The sequence below is a fragment of the Microcaecilia unicolor genome, chromosome 2, assembly GCF_901765095.1.
Source record: "Microcaecilia unicolor chromosome 2, aMicUni1.1, whole genome shotgun sequence".
Lineage (NCBI taxonomy): Eukaryota > Metazoa > Chordata > Amphibia > Gymnophiona > Siphonopidae > Microcaecilia > Microcaecilia unicolor.
Window position 1 is genome coordinate 259,665,487 of NC_044032.1, and position 15,793 is coordinate 259,681,279.

A 15,793-nucleotide genomic window follows, 5' to 3' on the forward strand; every position below is an offset into this window, starting at 1 on the left:
TGTGTGTGTATGTGTGCTGCAAAAGCTGGAAATGCTTTTCTATTAGAAATGCATTGGGCCATTTTGTGAGAGACTTTATTTCTCTGGAACATCAGGTCTGATATGGCTGTTTTTTAACACTTGATGTATCATTTCATCATTTTCCCCTCATGCCAAATTAGTCCTATTTCATTACATTTTTAGAAGGTTATTTTGCCCTCAGATAGACAGAAGGATCAAACATTCTCAACCCCTTCTGTGTAATTTGTTTCCAACATCTGTGGGGTTGGAAAGAATGCAAAGGAAAGAAGTCTTTTCACTGTAGTATTTGTGCTATTGCTTTACAGATGAAGGAATTTGAAAATCCATCTGTCAAAAACATTTATCCCAAATGTAATTCCGCATGGTGGTGAAACACATACAAAATACACACACAATACACTCATACACACGGGTGCTACCTCTGCGGTTGCTGTGGCTGCTTGAGCACCGACAGTATTAAGTAAATGCCTTCACATTGTCCAAGGAGGGGTAATTTGTGATAGGTTTAGCACCCCCAATCATTCTGAAGAGTTTACTCCTATGCACACACAAGCAAACAGTGACACACAGAAACCCAAATGAAACACAGGTATATGTGGAGGGGCATTTTCGAAAGGGGTGTCCATGTTTTGATATGGACGTCCGCGCAAAATGTCCCGATCTAGGGGCGGGGAAACCCGTATTTTTGAAACAAGATGGACGTCCATCTTTCGTTTTGAAAATACCATCAGGGACGTCCAAATCCTTAAATTTGGTCATCCCTAGACTTGGTCGTTTCTGATCTTCGGCGATAATGGAAACCAAGGACATCCATTTCAGAAACGACCAAATGCAAGCCATTTGGTCGTAGGAGGAGCCAGTATTTCTAGTGCACTGGTCCTCCTGACATGCCAGGACACCAACCGGGCACTGCAGTGGACTTCATAAATTGCTCCCAGGTACATAGCTCCCTTACCTTGTGTGCTGAGCCCCCCAAAACCCACTCCCTACAACTGTACACCACTACCATAGCCCTTACGGGTGAAGGGGGCACCTAGATGTGGCTGTTCTTCTCAGCTCAGTCTATATTTGGTTGGTTGGTTCGTTCATTTTTTAAAGTATAACATGGTTTGGTATGTTATAGATCTTGGAAATTAGCCCTCTAGTCAATACATTTAAGTATTTATTTAAAACACAAAGGCCCTGATATTCAAAGCCATATAATTGTACGTCTTAGTGCTCTCCAGATAGTGTATGAGCAGAGCGAGGACAGAATGGCATTATTCAGATCTCTATGTGGCAACACTTGCTGCTCTGTCTGGACATATAAGAGGAGATTCTATATATGGCGCCTAAAAAATCGGCGCTGAAATCAGTGCTGACTAAGCGTATTCTATAATTGGCACCGATTTATAGAATATGCTTAGTTGATATTTCAGCGCCAATATCTGTGCGCATCCATTTACACCAACGAAAACCTGGTATAAATCTTAGCATGTAGATTTAGGCACATTGGGCCACATTCTATAAATAGGCACCTAAATTTTGGAACGCTCATGAAAAGCCCATTTCCTCGCCCATAACCACACCTCTTTTTGCCTCAAGTTCGGCGCACATCTTTACAGAATATGCTTAGCAAGTTGTGCGCCTAAATTCTAATCAGTGCCAATTAGTGTTCATTATTGCTTGCTAAGTGCTGTTATCAGCAAGCCAATTAAGTTACATGCGGTGTTATAGAATCCGCACCAATTTTGGTGCCCAAATCTAAGCGCACTATATAGAATCTGGGGCATAGCGTTTCTCACGATCTGAACAAAGACACTGAACATGTGGGTTACCTTTAAATGCTGTGGCTGGTGTTTATATTTCAACATTTTTATTGATGACAAAAGAAAAAGAAAAAAACAGCCACAATATTCATACACAGAGGTTCAAATATGAAAAGATATACAATAAGGACCAAATGATACATTTCGTCATCAAACTTTTAACAATTTAACCCCACCCTGCCCCTCTGTATATTATGTTCAGCATTTTTTTTTTTATGTTTCAACAATTCTTTATGGATGATATAATAAAAATGACCGTCAACCATTTCAATATATATCAATTGAGAAACAAGACAAACAGAATACCAACAGGGCGAAAATCGCATCATCAAAATATTTAACATTCCCCCCCCCCCTTCCTCTCCAACTCTGCCCCCCACCCCACCCCCCCAGATTATATGCCACACCATTGATGTACTTTTAAGCGTATTGCAAACAACTAAAACTCATCCTCCCCCTCTATTGCTGAACCATCCTCATTCAAAAAAAGCGTAGAGAGCCTGGACTCTTATAGCTCCCCATCCTTTTATGGTTCAACAATTTATCTTAATAATTCAACATTTACATTGCAGTCTGCCAATTCCATTTGAACCTCTTTAGGTAACATGTCATAACCACACAATAGTAATGTTCACCGTTATCCTCCATAGTTCGTAATAAGTCCCCCCCTCCCCCCAACAACACTGCTATACCCATCAGACTATTACTTGTCTACTCCCCCCCTCGCCCTCCATCCCCCTTCCCCCTAATTATAGGAAAAACCCATATCGATAAATCAGACCAATAAGGAAAATCCCCCCCTCCCCCCCTCTAAGGAGATACCCAAACTTTTGATCTATATCTGAAATGGATGACTCCCTATCAACTTAGAACTTAAAGCGAATTGATCACCAAACTCCTCCCTTTAGGAGATAAGCTTTGGATATATGGCCCCCAAATGTCCAGAAACTGCCTCCTCCACTTAGGGGAACGGCCCACCCCCCTCCTTTCAAATAGCATGAATTCATGCAATCTGTTCCGCCAGTGCCAGAAATCCGGGGGGGACTCCTCCATCCATTGACTCATTATAATCCGCTTACCAATCAGACAGGCCTTGCGAATCAATTGTCGGGCCGCACCACCCTGTAACAAGAAAAGCTCATGCTTATCTAGCAAGATCCCCATCAGGGAACACATGACTCTCGATCCCAAAAGAGTGCCCAAATACCGAACAATGGAGTCCCAAAAATGCCTCACCTTATAACACCCCCACAAATAATGAAAAAACGACCCCGGAGCCCTCCCACACTTCCCACAGAGAGGAGTGGACACCCCTCCCATCCTGAACACTTGAGTCTTTGTTAGGTAGGCCCTGTGTAGAATACGATACTGGCATTCTCTAAGTCCTGCATTACCCGTCAAACCTGGAATCCTAGCTGTCAAAGCATTGAAATCCAAAGCCAAATGCGGCCTAGCCAAATCGTCCGCCCAGCGCTGTTGAATTTGCCCTCGGATCTTGGGCACCATATATCTTCCCAACGCCCTATGCAGCCCAGAAATTGAAAGACGTTCCCCCTGCATTGAATGAAAAAACTGCCGCAGAAAATGACAATGCCAAGAACCTAAAGCCCCCCTGTCCAATGAATCAACATAATGCTTCAGTTGGGCGTGAGCAAAGATACCTCCCATATCATACCCGAGCCCCAATGCCCCCAAATTCAACATTACCCCCTGCCTATCTAACACATGTTCTAACCTAGTGATACCTTGTCGCGCCCATTTCTGAAAAATCACATTCTCCAAACCTGGTCGGAACAACAAGTTGCCCTGAATAGGAAGAATATCCGAAATCCATCTACTCAAGCCAAACAGCTTCATCATATCTTTCCAAAGACTTCGCAGAGGGGTCAATAATATACTATTCCGTAACTCCACCGGAATCATCCTGCTGGGAGCTTGTAGTAAAAAATGAAAATTACACGGTGTATAATACTGGCTTTCCAATCGTCTCCATATGTAATCATCTCGCGCCAAAAACCAGTCCTCAATGTAACGCATGAGACAAGCCCAATTAAAACGCCGCAAATCCGGCAGGCCCAAACCTCCCTCACCCCAGGACCCCTGCAGTAAACTCAACGGCAGCTTTGCCTTCCTCCCCCCCCAGCAAAAACGTCTGATCACCTTACCCAGCTGGTTGAGGTCTCTGGCTCGTAGATAAATGGGCAACATATGCAGCAGATATAGCCATCTGGGGAACTCCACCATTCTGAACAACTGGATCCGCCCAGAAAGCGACAAAGGCAAAGACATCCAAGCTTGCAACCTCTCCGATGTGGCCTTCAACAAACCGGAGACATTCAGATGGTACAACTCGGAAACCCTCATCAACAAACGTAGACCCAAATATTTAAAGGATCCCTGCGCCCAACGAAGAGGAAACTCCCCACCCCACCCCCGCCGTATCTCCTCCGCTGAAGACAACGCCAATGATTTGGAATAATTAAGACGAAACCCAGCGAAGTCTACAAATTCTCGAAAAAGTTCTAAAAGGGCAGGTAAAGAAGTGCTCGGCTCCGTAAGATGCACCAGCAGGTCATCCGCAAAGGCAGAAAGAAGAAATTCCGTTCACCCAACTGGTACTCCCTGTATCTCTGGATGCTGTAGGATTTCCCGAATGAGAGGATCCAAAGAAAGAACAAACAAAAGAGGAGACAAGGGACAACTCTGTCTAGTCCCTCTATAAATCCTAAAAGACTCTGAGCGTTCCCCATTTACCCACACATACGCCCGCGGTTCCAAATACAAGACCTCAACAGCATCCAGAAAAAAAAACCCAAAGCCGTAATGTCTCAACACAGCAAACATGTAGGACCAGTTCACCCGGTCGAACGCCTTCTCCGCATCAAAGCTAACTAAGAGCGATGGAAGGCGTCCCCGGGCCACAACTTCTAAAGATGTCAAGATAGATCGAACATTCTTCTGTGGCTGGTGTTTAAAAAAAATGTTAATCACAATGTTTAAATATTTACCTCCATATATTCCACTCATCTACCTTTCTAATCACTTTACAACCAATGTTTGAAATAATCTCACAAATAAAAAAACACAACAGAAACAATAAAATCTCAATACTTTATCATTTTCCTTTAGTGGTCCTCTGCTCTGCAAAACATTTTAGTAGCTGGAAAGGGAAAGAATCCTACATTTTACCAGAGTTTGGCAAAAGCACACACTTTTCCCTTTGCCATGAACTAGCAAAATAGGTTGAAGCCCAATGAATACTGTCTCCTAAAAGATTTTTTTTCTGTTTCTTCCTCTTTTTTTTTTTTCTGGTACACCCAGGGGTGCCTTACAGCAACACAGTTATACAGAAATGACAGTAATTCAGACTCTCCCTCTCTCTTCATATGCTGCCCATAGATCAGTGATGAGGTGTGAAGCAGATTTCAAAGATTTGCAGTAATCAGGCAGGGGCTGTGATGTGAATGCTTCTGCTATGGTCCCCGAAACTGAGGCCACCACCATCCCATTTCACAAAAAAAAACATCTGTTTTTGTTCTAGTAGCTCCTTCCTGTTCCTTCAGGCTTCCATTTAAAGTCGGAACCGGTCTATATTGACTACTGTGCCTTCATCTGCTCAAGCAGTTTTTCTCAATATTTATTTCTCAGCTCATCCATCATCCCTGGCTGGTGGCCACAAATCAGGGTTTCCTCTATAATCCTGTTTTTATGAACCCAAACTCTGGCCACAAGACACCACTGTTGAGGATAGCCTCCCCATCCCTAGCCTCAGCCAGCCTTGAGAATCAAATTTATGTCCTCCCTGTAAAAGCATCACTGACACCATACCACCATTGAAAGTCTTCACTGATCTGAGCCATATTTGGACTATTTATTTATTTATTTATTTATTTATTTATTTATACCCCGCTCTTTCCCACTCGGTAGCAGGCTCAGTGCGGCTTACAGGATATGGTACAGAGTATCATAGAGATAGCACAGAGTAAGGTACAGGTACACAGAGTATGGTACGATGTGTAACAGAGATGATCCAGTTGTAAGGAGTAGTACAATTGGGAGAGAAGTGGGGGAGAGGATTGGAGTATGGGTAGTGTGGTTAAGCATCCTAGGGGTCAGTGAGAAGGATGAATAAAGCTGAAATAACCCCAAAAAATAAAAAGCACTGTACTATAATTCACATTAATTGGATTTGTCCTCTGCCTGGAACTTAAAGGTTAAGTGGCCTATAAATGCCAAAATTAAATTAAATTACGGTAAAGGTTCCCAACCTGTTTTGTCATTACAGCTGATTCTACCGTCTCGATACCCGGCCGCAAGAAGAGAGCAGCCCTCTCCCCCAAGTCCCTGACTCCAGAGCCTCAGTTCATCTGTTTGGTAGAAGGGAAAAAGCAGAAAGGCCAACATGATAAACTGCAGAGTCGAGCTACTGTGGTTACCTCCAGCAGCACTGCAGCGTCTCGGCCACAGCAGGTACAAACAGGATATTGGCTTAGGATAGGGGGAGAGCAGGTCACCTTCCTAGTGAATTCAGGATAAGTTGTGCAGGAAACCCTAGGTCTGCAAGGTAAAGACTTGAGGATATGTTTTGTGCAGATCCATAATGCATCTTCATTTTCCTTCAACTGCCTGCCCTGTGCCTCTGCATCTCTGGTGGGATCTGCTAGTCAGTCACCGAGTTGAATTCAGACTAGCTGTTCTATGTGTTTTCTAGAAATGGGATGTTAAATACTGGCTGGTAACTTTTGAGCTTGTCCTGGTAAAGGTTTGTCTTTAGCAAAGACGCACCACTGCCCTTTTTAATGCTGTTGGTAGCTGCCCATTAGAAAGAGAGCAGTTCTGGATTTTTGTGGCTCTTTCTATGAGGCCTCTGCATGCCTGTTGCATATCTTTGATTGGCAGGAGTCAAGGGAGCAGGCAGTTGGTTGAAGGCCTCTCAGGATTTTATCAAGGCCCTCCTCTGTTATTGGGATAAGAGTCCCATATGTCTGTGTAGAGAGTGGGCAAGTTTATGTGATCCTGGTTAACTTACAGTAGATTGGGTGAGACTGACTAAGGGGAGGAAGTAGAAGCCAGACAGAGGAGCTTATTCTCTTCTCAGCCACTGCCACATTCCTATGTGGTCCAGTACTTTAACTCACATGAAGGAAGAATAAATCCTGGTCCAATGGGAGGTCAAATCTTTATCCGAAGAAGAAATAAGGTGTTTTCAGAATTTCCACAATGAATATACATGAGATCAATTTGCATACAACGGAGGCAGTGCATGCATATAGGTCTCATGCATATTCATTGGGGAAATCTGAAAACCTGACTGGACTGTGGCCCTCAAGGACCAAGATTGGATACCCGTGGTGTAGAGGTTCTGTACTTTGGAGTGACCAGAGATGCTCTTTCTTGTAGCTCTCACACCCTCTTGTGACAGTCGCAGCTGCAGAATTCCTCAGCACCTCTCCTCACCTCCAGGCTCTGCTTCAAGAGAACCAACAGTGGAAGCAGGAGACTGCACTCCGACAGCAGGTATGTACTAATGCTGTCCGATTCAGTCAAAAAGTTTTCGATTCAAATTACTCATATGAATTGATTCTTTGATTTCAGTTCTTTAAGGCTACTATGGAAATGAGCAGATTAGGTGTGTTATAGTTATGTGAAGTCAATAGTTTTCTTAACAAATTTCACCTTATAGTTTCTCAGCAGCAATTGAATAGAGCGACTGCACCTTTAAGCAAACTATAGTTTGCCACTTCAGGTCCTAGAAAGCAGAAGGAAGGTGGGTGGGAAGGAAGATAATGGACTGGTGAGGTGGAAGGGAGATGTTGCACTGAAAGGGGGAGGGGCAGAGAAGAAAGATGCTAGTTCAGAGTTGGGGAAAAAAGGCTAGAGACACAAAAAAGGTGATGCTGGGGGCAGGAATAGGATAACAAGGGCAATGTCAAACATAGGTAGAATCATACGGAGACAGAAGGAGATGCTGGACATGGTGGCCCCTTGAGAAAAAAAAGGGAGATGCTAGACATGGCTTAGGGATACAGATGAGAGATGCTGGATGGGGGGGGGGGGGCATAGAGAAACAGAAGGGCAATGTTCATTGGAGGAATAAACAATGTTCAGCTAGATGAAAGAGAAGAAGGAGAGAGTGAGAAGATGCTGGATGGAAGGGGGAGAGAGGGAAAAGTTACTAAAAAACTGGAGAATATGAGGAAGGGGAGTAGGAGAGCAGGATGAGGGAAAGAGATGGAAAGTTTTTTTTAGATGCAGAAAAAAGAGGAGGGAGTTCTACTTGTGGGTCTCTAATTTCTTTTGATAAGACCTTGGTTACTGCATTGTTTTGTATTTCATCCTGAGCGACCAGTAAGAGCAAACAAGGACCATTAGTGAACCTGAACAATGATATTACATGGATTTCTTTGGTTCCTGCTGGAGTGGTGGCTTTTTCTGGGTTATCTGAGGACACATTGTCCAGTGCACATGACAATAGCTAAATCCAGAATTGCAGCCCATCCTTGCCAGCTTATATGTGCTGGATCAAGGAAGAGAGATTGGGGAAAATAAAAAACGGGTGAGAGTGGAGCAGAAGAGGAATAGAACTCGGTGACTGGGAGAGACAAAGTGGTAGATAGATAGGACTTGAGGGGGGTGGGAGGGAGGAACAACAGAAGATGAATGGGACTCAGGACTCGGTGACTGAGAGGGAGAGGGAAATAGAGTAGCAGGCAAAGTTTTATGTGGTGGCTGTGGAGGAAGAGGCATGGATTAAGGGCTTGAAAGTTAAGTGAGATGATGTGAGGCTGCGGGGAAATATTTGGTACCTTTTAAAACTGTTGATCTTCTCCGGCAGTGAACAGGAGCAACCAATGAGTACACTGCTATTGCGGGCCCCACACCCTTCCACCCTTCCCTCTGTTATATTCCTGCCTCTGTAGAAACAGGAAGTCGCATCACTGGGAAGGCTGTGTGGCCGGTGCAAGCACTGTCGCTGGCTGCTTGTGCTCGCTGTTGATGAAGAACAATAGTTTAAAGGGTACGTCATTGCTGGGGGGGGGGATTGAACTATCCAGATTTTAAAAAAAACAAATCGATTCAAATTGATTCATCAAAAATGAATTGGCGAATTGATTCGAATCGCAAATTGGATAGCACTAGTATGTACTTCACTAGTATTTACTCTGCCTGTTCTGTGAGGGGACCTGTTTTGCACATCTCCACTGTTTCTCTGCTCATGCTATTACTTTTCAGACTTTATGACTGTGTTGTTGCCAGGTTTCATCAGACACTGGCTCTCGGCCATCAGTTCTGCATATGACATCACTCCCTCACCCAACACCAGTCACCCCGAAGCCACCTCGAATCTTCCCAGTCAAGGTGGAGCCTCCACAGCTGCATGTGCTACCTCAAGGTAATTATAACCATTATAAGGAAAAGGTTTGGAGAGTCGTACAAACAACTGCAGGGCTGCTCCCTCCTAACACTGGTGATGTGACTGGATCCTGGGTAACAGCATCCTCCCACTGATCACTCTGCCATCTGTTGCCACCAGTGGGGAGCTTTCTGCCTTCAGTATCTTATAGATTTTATTTTCCTCATAGCGACACTGTGCCCTTTCAGCTTGTTACAATATCGGCATTAGCCCTCACTTTCCCCTGAACTATTGTCACTAAGGGATCCTTTTAGTAAGCCGTGGTAAAAAGTGACCTGCGGTAGTGTGGGCATGTGTTTTGGCCGTGTTCTGGGCCATTTTTTACCGCGGCTAGTAAAAAGGGCTTTTTTTTTAATGGGCATGTGCTGAAATTAAAACTGGTGTGTGCCTGTTTACAGCCTGAGCCCTTACCGCCATCCATTGACCTAGCGGTAAGGGCTCATGTGCTACTCACGCGGTAACCTGCAGCACAGGGCAACTGCTGATTACTGCCAGGAACGCTCCCGCAGTAGAAAACAGAAAATGATTTTCTACCACGGAATTTGGCGCGCACCAAACTCAGAAGTACCACCGGGTGCATGCACTGGCCTGGCGTTAGTACCTGCACATTAGCCCTCCTGTACCTTAGTAAAAGGGCCCCTAAGAAAAGAGTGTACATGCCAAAATGACCACAGATTAGTGGCAAGGTCTGATGACAATTTTGTCAGGAAATATGCCAGACAGTAAGAAGCTGTTAAGCAAGATATTTTATTGTCTCAAGATACAAGGACCTTTTGTTATAAATGTCCAATACTAACCCCTGATGAAGCCTGTTGGTGAAACATGTCAGGTTTCTGTGTGATCACTTGATATCATTTATTTATTTTATTTTATTTAAAGTTTATAACCCGTAAAATCCAAAGTGTTCTAGGTGGCTTACAATTAAAACATTCACATTAAATCAACAATCAAGAACAAACAGAAATACATATCTTATCAAACATCATCATATAAACATCAATAAAGCTGTCTTCATCTTTAAAAATACATTCGTCACTGGTTGTTCCGATACAAGCAATTCAATTACCATCAACAATGACTTAGTCAACATCGGGCCGATATTCAAAGTGATTTAAGCGGGCAGGATCCTTTCCTGCCCGCTTATATTGCTTCCTGCCACCTAAGTGGGTATTTTCAGCGGCACTTAACCAGAGAGTGCCACTGAATATCCCCACAGACTGCCCAAACAAAAAGTGAGCAGGTTAGGGACGGTGCTGGGGGCAGCACTGGGGAGGAGCCTGGGTTATGCGGGTGTCAAAATATTCAGTGCTGGCACCCGCATAACTTTAAAAATAAAAAACCCCAGAGCCCCCTCCTTCACTCCCCCAGCCCTTACCAATAAGAAGCCCCCATGTAACACCTCTCCGGGCCTACCTTTATCCCCTGGTGGTCCAGTGGTGGTCATTGGGGGCAGGAGCGCAGCTTCCTCGATCCTACCTCTTTTGGCGCTGTTCCAAAATGGCTGCCGCAACCTGTCATGGCAGTTCACGGTATTACATGAAGTACCACAAGCTACCAGCTATTTTGGATCAGAGCCACAGGGGGCAAGAGTGAGGAGGCTGTGCTCCTGTCCCCAGCAACCACTGCAGGACCACCAGGGATATAGGTAGGCCTGGGAAGGACTACCTGGATGGTTGGGGGGGGGGGCTGGGGGTTCCAGGGGGGACATTATTTTTGTGGGCTTGGGGAGGGAATGAGGGGGCATTGTCGGGGGGGCCTTAGGGAGCTTTGTGAAACTTAAAAAAAAATTGTTTAATTATGTGTGTCCTGGCCTGATATTCAGCTGGGTTGCATAACTCTTATGCGGGCCCCAGCTGAATATCAGCCGGGCCCGCATAAGTTCTGGTACACGGCCCACCCAAAATTATCCCCTGATATTCAGTGCTGGTGCCCAGACAAAAAACGTCCAAATTCAAAACGTACAAAATACACAAGAAAATCCACAATAGAGTGAAACCATTCACATGTTCTAAGTGTGGTAAATGCTTTGGTTGTAATGTAAATCTCAAAGTGCATCACAGAGTCCACACAGGAGAGAAACCATTTGCATGTATAGAGTGTGGTAAAAGCTTTGGTCAGAAAGTAAACCTCACAAAGCACCAGAGGATACACACCAGAGTAAAACCATTTACATGTTCTGAGTGTGGTAAAAGCTTTGGTTAGAAAGAAAGCCTTACAGGGATGAAACCATTTATGAAGATGGCTGCCTGAACTGGTCGCGAGCCTCCACGCTCTAATCTAGTGCCTGATATGCCTAAACGACGAGGAAAATCGGCAGCCGCGGCTCCCTTAGACCGACGTACCTCGTCGTTAGCAGGTTCGATAGATCCTTTTTTGCGGAGACTCGGAGATGTGCCTGGAGGGTCGGCGAGTGGCGGATTGGCGGCGTCGACGGCGGGTGGAGGGCCGGAAACGCTGCCCCTGCTTGAAGTGACTCTCAGCCCCGACCAACGAGCTCCTCCCCCGCAGCCCCAGAGTGTTATCTCTCCTGTAATGGCGTCGTCCCCGAAACAGCTAGAAAATAGTGCTGTTAGTGGGGCGACGGGAGCTGAGGAAAATCTGTCAGAGAGAAGAGGAGTTGAGGGCGGTATTAACCCTCAAATTAACCTGGAGAATGTTACCCAAACTGCAGGAGGGCTGATGACGGCGACTGAAAGTTCAAAAATGGAGGTTACACAGACCGCAGGACTACAAAAACAAGGTACTGTTTCTTTATACCTTTTGGAAGAAAAACCAACAGAAATTACCCTGGAAAGTCTTTGGGCTTTAGTAGCTAACTTGGGGAAAGTTTTGTGCCCCCAAATCCAAGAACTAGAGTCTCGGGTTAAAAAACTGGAGCAAAGTGTCGATGCAGTGGAGTCTAATAGGAAAGAGACATTGGTAAAAATAAAATCCTTGACAGTTCAGGAAGAAAAAACACATGAACTACAGATGATAACAATGAAAGATGTTTCTATTATAAAAAGGAAGATTGAAAATCTGGAGAACGTCCAAAGATCAAATAATTTGAGATTTTTGAATTTTCCACGGGTGATTACTGTTACTCCAAGAGAGATGATAATTAGATATATGAAAGAAATTCTAGGATTCACTGACGAAATTTTACCTCCCTTGACTCAAATCTATTATTTACCTAAAATGAAGGCTGATGAACCAAGGGAACAATCCTTGGATGTTTCCACAATCTTAGAAACTCCTACAGAAGACTTAACGACACCGGCAACAGTGCTAATAACTTTAGCTCTATCAATGGATAAAACATTAATCATGAAGAAATTCTTCAAAAATAGAGAAAAAGAATTCCTGGGACTTAAAGGTCGCATATTTCCTGACGTATCTAAAGATACTCAAAAAAAACGAAGACAATTTCTTCTATTAAAACCAGGGGTACTTCAGTTGGGAGCAACATTTTATTTATGATATCCCTGTAAATGTATAATATACTATCAGGCGGTAAAATATGTTTTCTTTGACTCTATACAACTTTCTGAATTTATAACAGCCAGAACCCCTTAGAGGTGAAAGCTCTAAAAAGAAAATAGACACAGACAAATGACCAGTTTAATTTCTTTGAAATTTAATTTAATGTTATAAATCTCCAAATTGTTAATCTTGGATCTAAACTGTGGACTTGAGTGTACTTAATCAAACATTTATGTTTCTTTCTTATTTATTTTCTAAAAAAATTGTATTGATTAATGTACCTTTCCCTTTCAAATATGTTTGTTTTAATATTTGAAATTAATAAATATATTTAAACATTAAAAAAAAAAAAAGAAACCATTTACATGCACTGAGGAGGTAAAAGCTTCAGTTGCATTGGGACAGGTAATTAGGGAATGTACACTCTTGCTATGAAGTATGGAAAAATAGCACTCTGGTATTTAGATATATGTAAAGAGACCTCCGTTTTTTCTATAGATCTGAATTCAAAGCCCAAATCTACTGATAAACAATAGACGCAAGGCTCAGATGTTATAAAAAAATAGAAAGCTTGGCATCAGGTAGAACAGTGGAAAAGTGACATCCCAGGAAAGCAATAGGGCATCCTTGGGGGCACTGCAGTGGATTTTATAAAATGCTCCCAGGTACACATCTCACCATTGCTCCCTTACCTTTTCTGCTGAGCCCCCCAAAACCCACTACCGCCAACTGTACACCACTACCATAGCCCTTACAAGTCAAGGGAGCACCAATATGTGGGTACAGTGGGTTTCTGGTGGGTTTTGGAGGACTCACAGTTTCCTCCACAAGTGTAACAGGTAGGGGGAGGTAGAAGCCTGGGTCCACGTGTCTGCAGTGCACTGCACCACTACTAGACTACTCCAGGGACCTGCATACTATTCTAATTAACCTGAATATAACATCAGAGGCTGGCAAGTAATATTTTTAATCACATTTGTTTGGGGTAGGAGGGGGTTAGTGACCACTGGGGAGTAAGGGCACCTTTTTGTGTGGAGTGAAGGAGTAGCCTAGTGATTAATGCGGTGGCCTTTGATCCTGGGGTAGTGGGTTCAATTCCCAGTGCAGCTATTTGTTATAAAAACAGGTCTAACTCAAAACGTCTGTTTTAGCCCTGGACGTTTTTGTTTTGTTCCATTATGGCTGAAAAATGTCTAAGGAACGCCCAAGTCCTACCCAGAACACGCCCCTGAAACACCCCCTTGAGATCTGAACGTACTTCTGACCGACTTCAGAGAAAAAAGAGGTTTCGAAAATACTGATTTGGACATTTTTGTGAGAAAAACGTCCAAATGCAACATGTCACTTTTTGGACATTTTTCTCTTTTGAAAATGAGCATGATAGTATTTCCTGCCCATCAGGAATGATTCAAACCAATCAATAAAACAGAGCTCTATTTTGTACTTTTTTCTTTGTTTTTGGCTTTTTTTGTGGCACACTTGCCTCCCTCTTTTTTTTTCCTTTCTTTCTTTCAATCAGTTGTTACTGACAGTCTCACCTCACCCTCTGTCGCAGAGAAGCTGTCTCCAATCAGGCCCAGATCTCCATTTTCTGTTTTGTAGGAATTAACCTGACTGACTTGGAGTGGATTCAGAAAGAGGCTTCCAAGACAGCACCCAGGCAAAGTGTCTTAAGCAGGAGCACAACTGCGGCTGCCTCTTCTGCCTGCTTCTCATTGTCGCCCGCCCCTGCAGAATCCTACAGAGTTCCTGCAGAGGTGCGGGGAAAGTCCCCCATGGCTGGCTGTCAAACCATCAGCAGCACACTCAACAAGAAGAGAGAAAGGTCAGTGCTTGTAGACTAGGAATGTACGTTCTTTTGAAACGACATGGGAAATAAGAGTAATGGCATATATACACATAGGTGTGCACCAGGGTTCAGGGCACCAAAAGTCTGCCTCATCTGCAAGGACCAAATCCTGCTCCTCCAGTTAGCAGCAGCTTGTCCCACTCTTCCAGCATATTTCTCGCTGTCCCCGACTCTGACAATGCTCCTTCCCCCTCTCTCAGACCACCCCCCATCTCCATTTAAAGGTAGTTTTCTCCTCCCCAGCACCAGGAGCATTTCATTTAATTCTACCTTCACCAACCCCTGGCGTCTTCCCTCTGCTGCACCCTGCCCTTCTTTGACATAACGTCACACAGGGGAGTGAAGCGCAGCAGAGTGAAAACGCTGGGCTGATGCGCATAGCATTAGATGAAGCGCTGCCGTTGCTGGGGAGGGGAAAGCCACCTTTAAAAGGTAGATTGGGAGGGGGAGGAAGAGTGGCCTGAGAGAGAGAGTGGGGTGCGCTGAGCCAAAAGTTGCCCCAGGGCGCCAAACCAACAGTTGCCTCAAGATGCCACAGTCCCTTGAGTCAGCCCTGGTGTGCACATATTACGATAACTATACAATACAATACAATAACTCCTCTTATATTCCATAAATACCTGATCAGTTCAACGTGGAACACAAAGAAGACACTGGACATTACCAGGAATTACAACAGTTAAATATCAAGTTATATAATTCCATATTGCAGTAAGAAAATAAAGAGAGAATCTAGTAATTCTAGTAGCTACATCATTCTTCCCCATTAAAAATATCTCTGAAATAAAACTGTTTTTAAGAGTCTTCTAAATAACATAGAATTTTAATCTGTTTGATATCAATTAGAAGAGAATTTCAAAATGTAAGCATTTGGTAAGACAGAGATAATTCAAACATCCTTTTATAATGTACTCCCTTTAAATTTGGGAAATGTAATAAAAATTGGGTTATGGAGTTCTTCTCCCTTATACACTGGGGATAAATTCAGAATATGAACAATGCAGGCAGGGGTCTGTCCATATAAAATTGTAAAAATCATTGTATACAGCTTCAAATGGATCAAGCCTCCATTGGTAACCAGTGCAATTTGGAAATTGGAACAAGTGAGGTGATTAAATTTGCAGATGACACAAGACTATTCAAAGTTGTAAAAACACATGCAGACTGTGAAAAATTATAGGACGACCTTAGGAAACTGGAAGACTGGGCATCCAAATGGCAGATGAAATTTAATGTGGA

The 15,793-nt window shown here is 43.7% G+C and overlaps 1 protein-coding gene across 2 annotated transcripts in view; it reads left to right on the forward strand.

Annotated features, from left to right (window-relative positions):
- Positions 1-15,793, forward strand: part of LOC115463484 (forkhead box protein P3-like) — a 79,907-nt gene that overhangs the window by 29,853 nt on the left and 34,261 nt on the right. For both annotated transcript variants that reach the window (XM_030194027.1, XM_030194025.1), the window contains exons 3-6: positions 6,115-6,299; positions 7,230-7,346; positions 9,087-9,222; positions 14,308-14,530. In XM_030194027.1, coding sequence (XP_030049887.1) covers positions 6,115-6,299; positions 7,230-7,346; positions 9,087-9,222; positions 14,308-14,530 — 661 coding nt within the window. The remainder of the gene's footprint in view (positions 1-6,114; positions 6,300-7,229; positions 7,347-9,086; positions 9,223-14,307; positions 14,531-15,793) is intronic.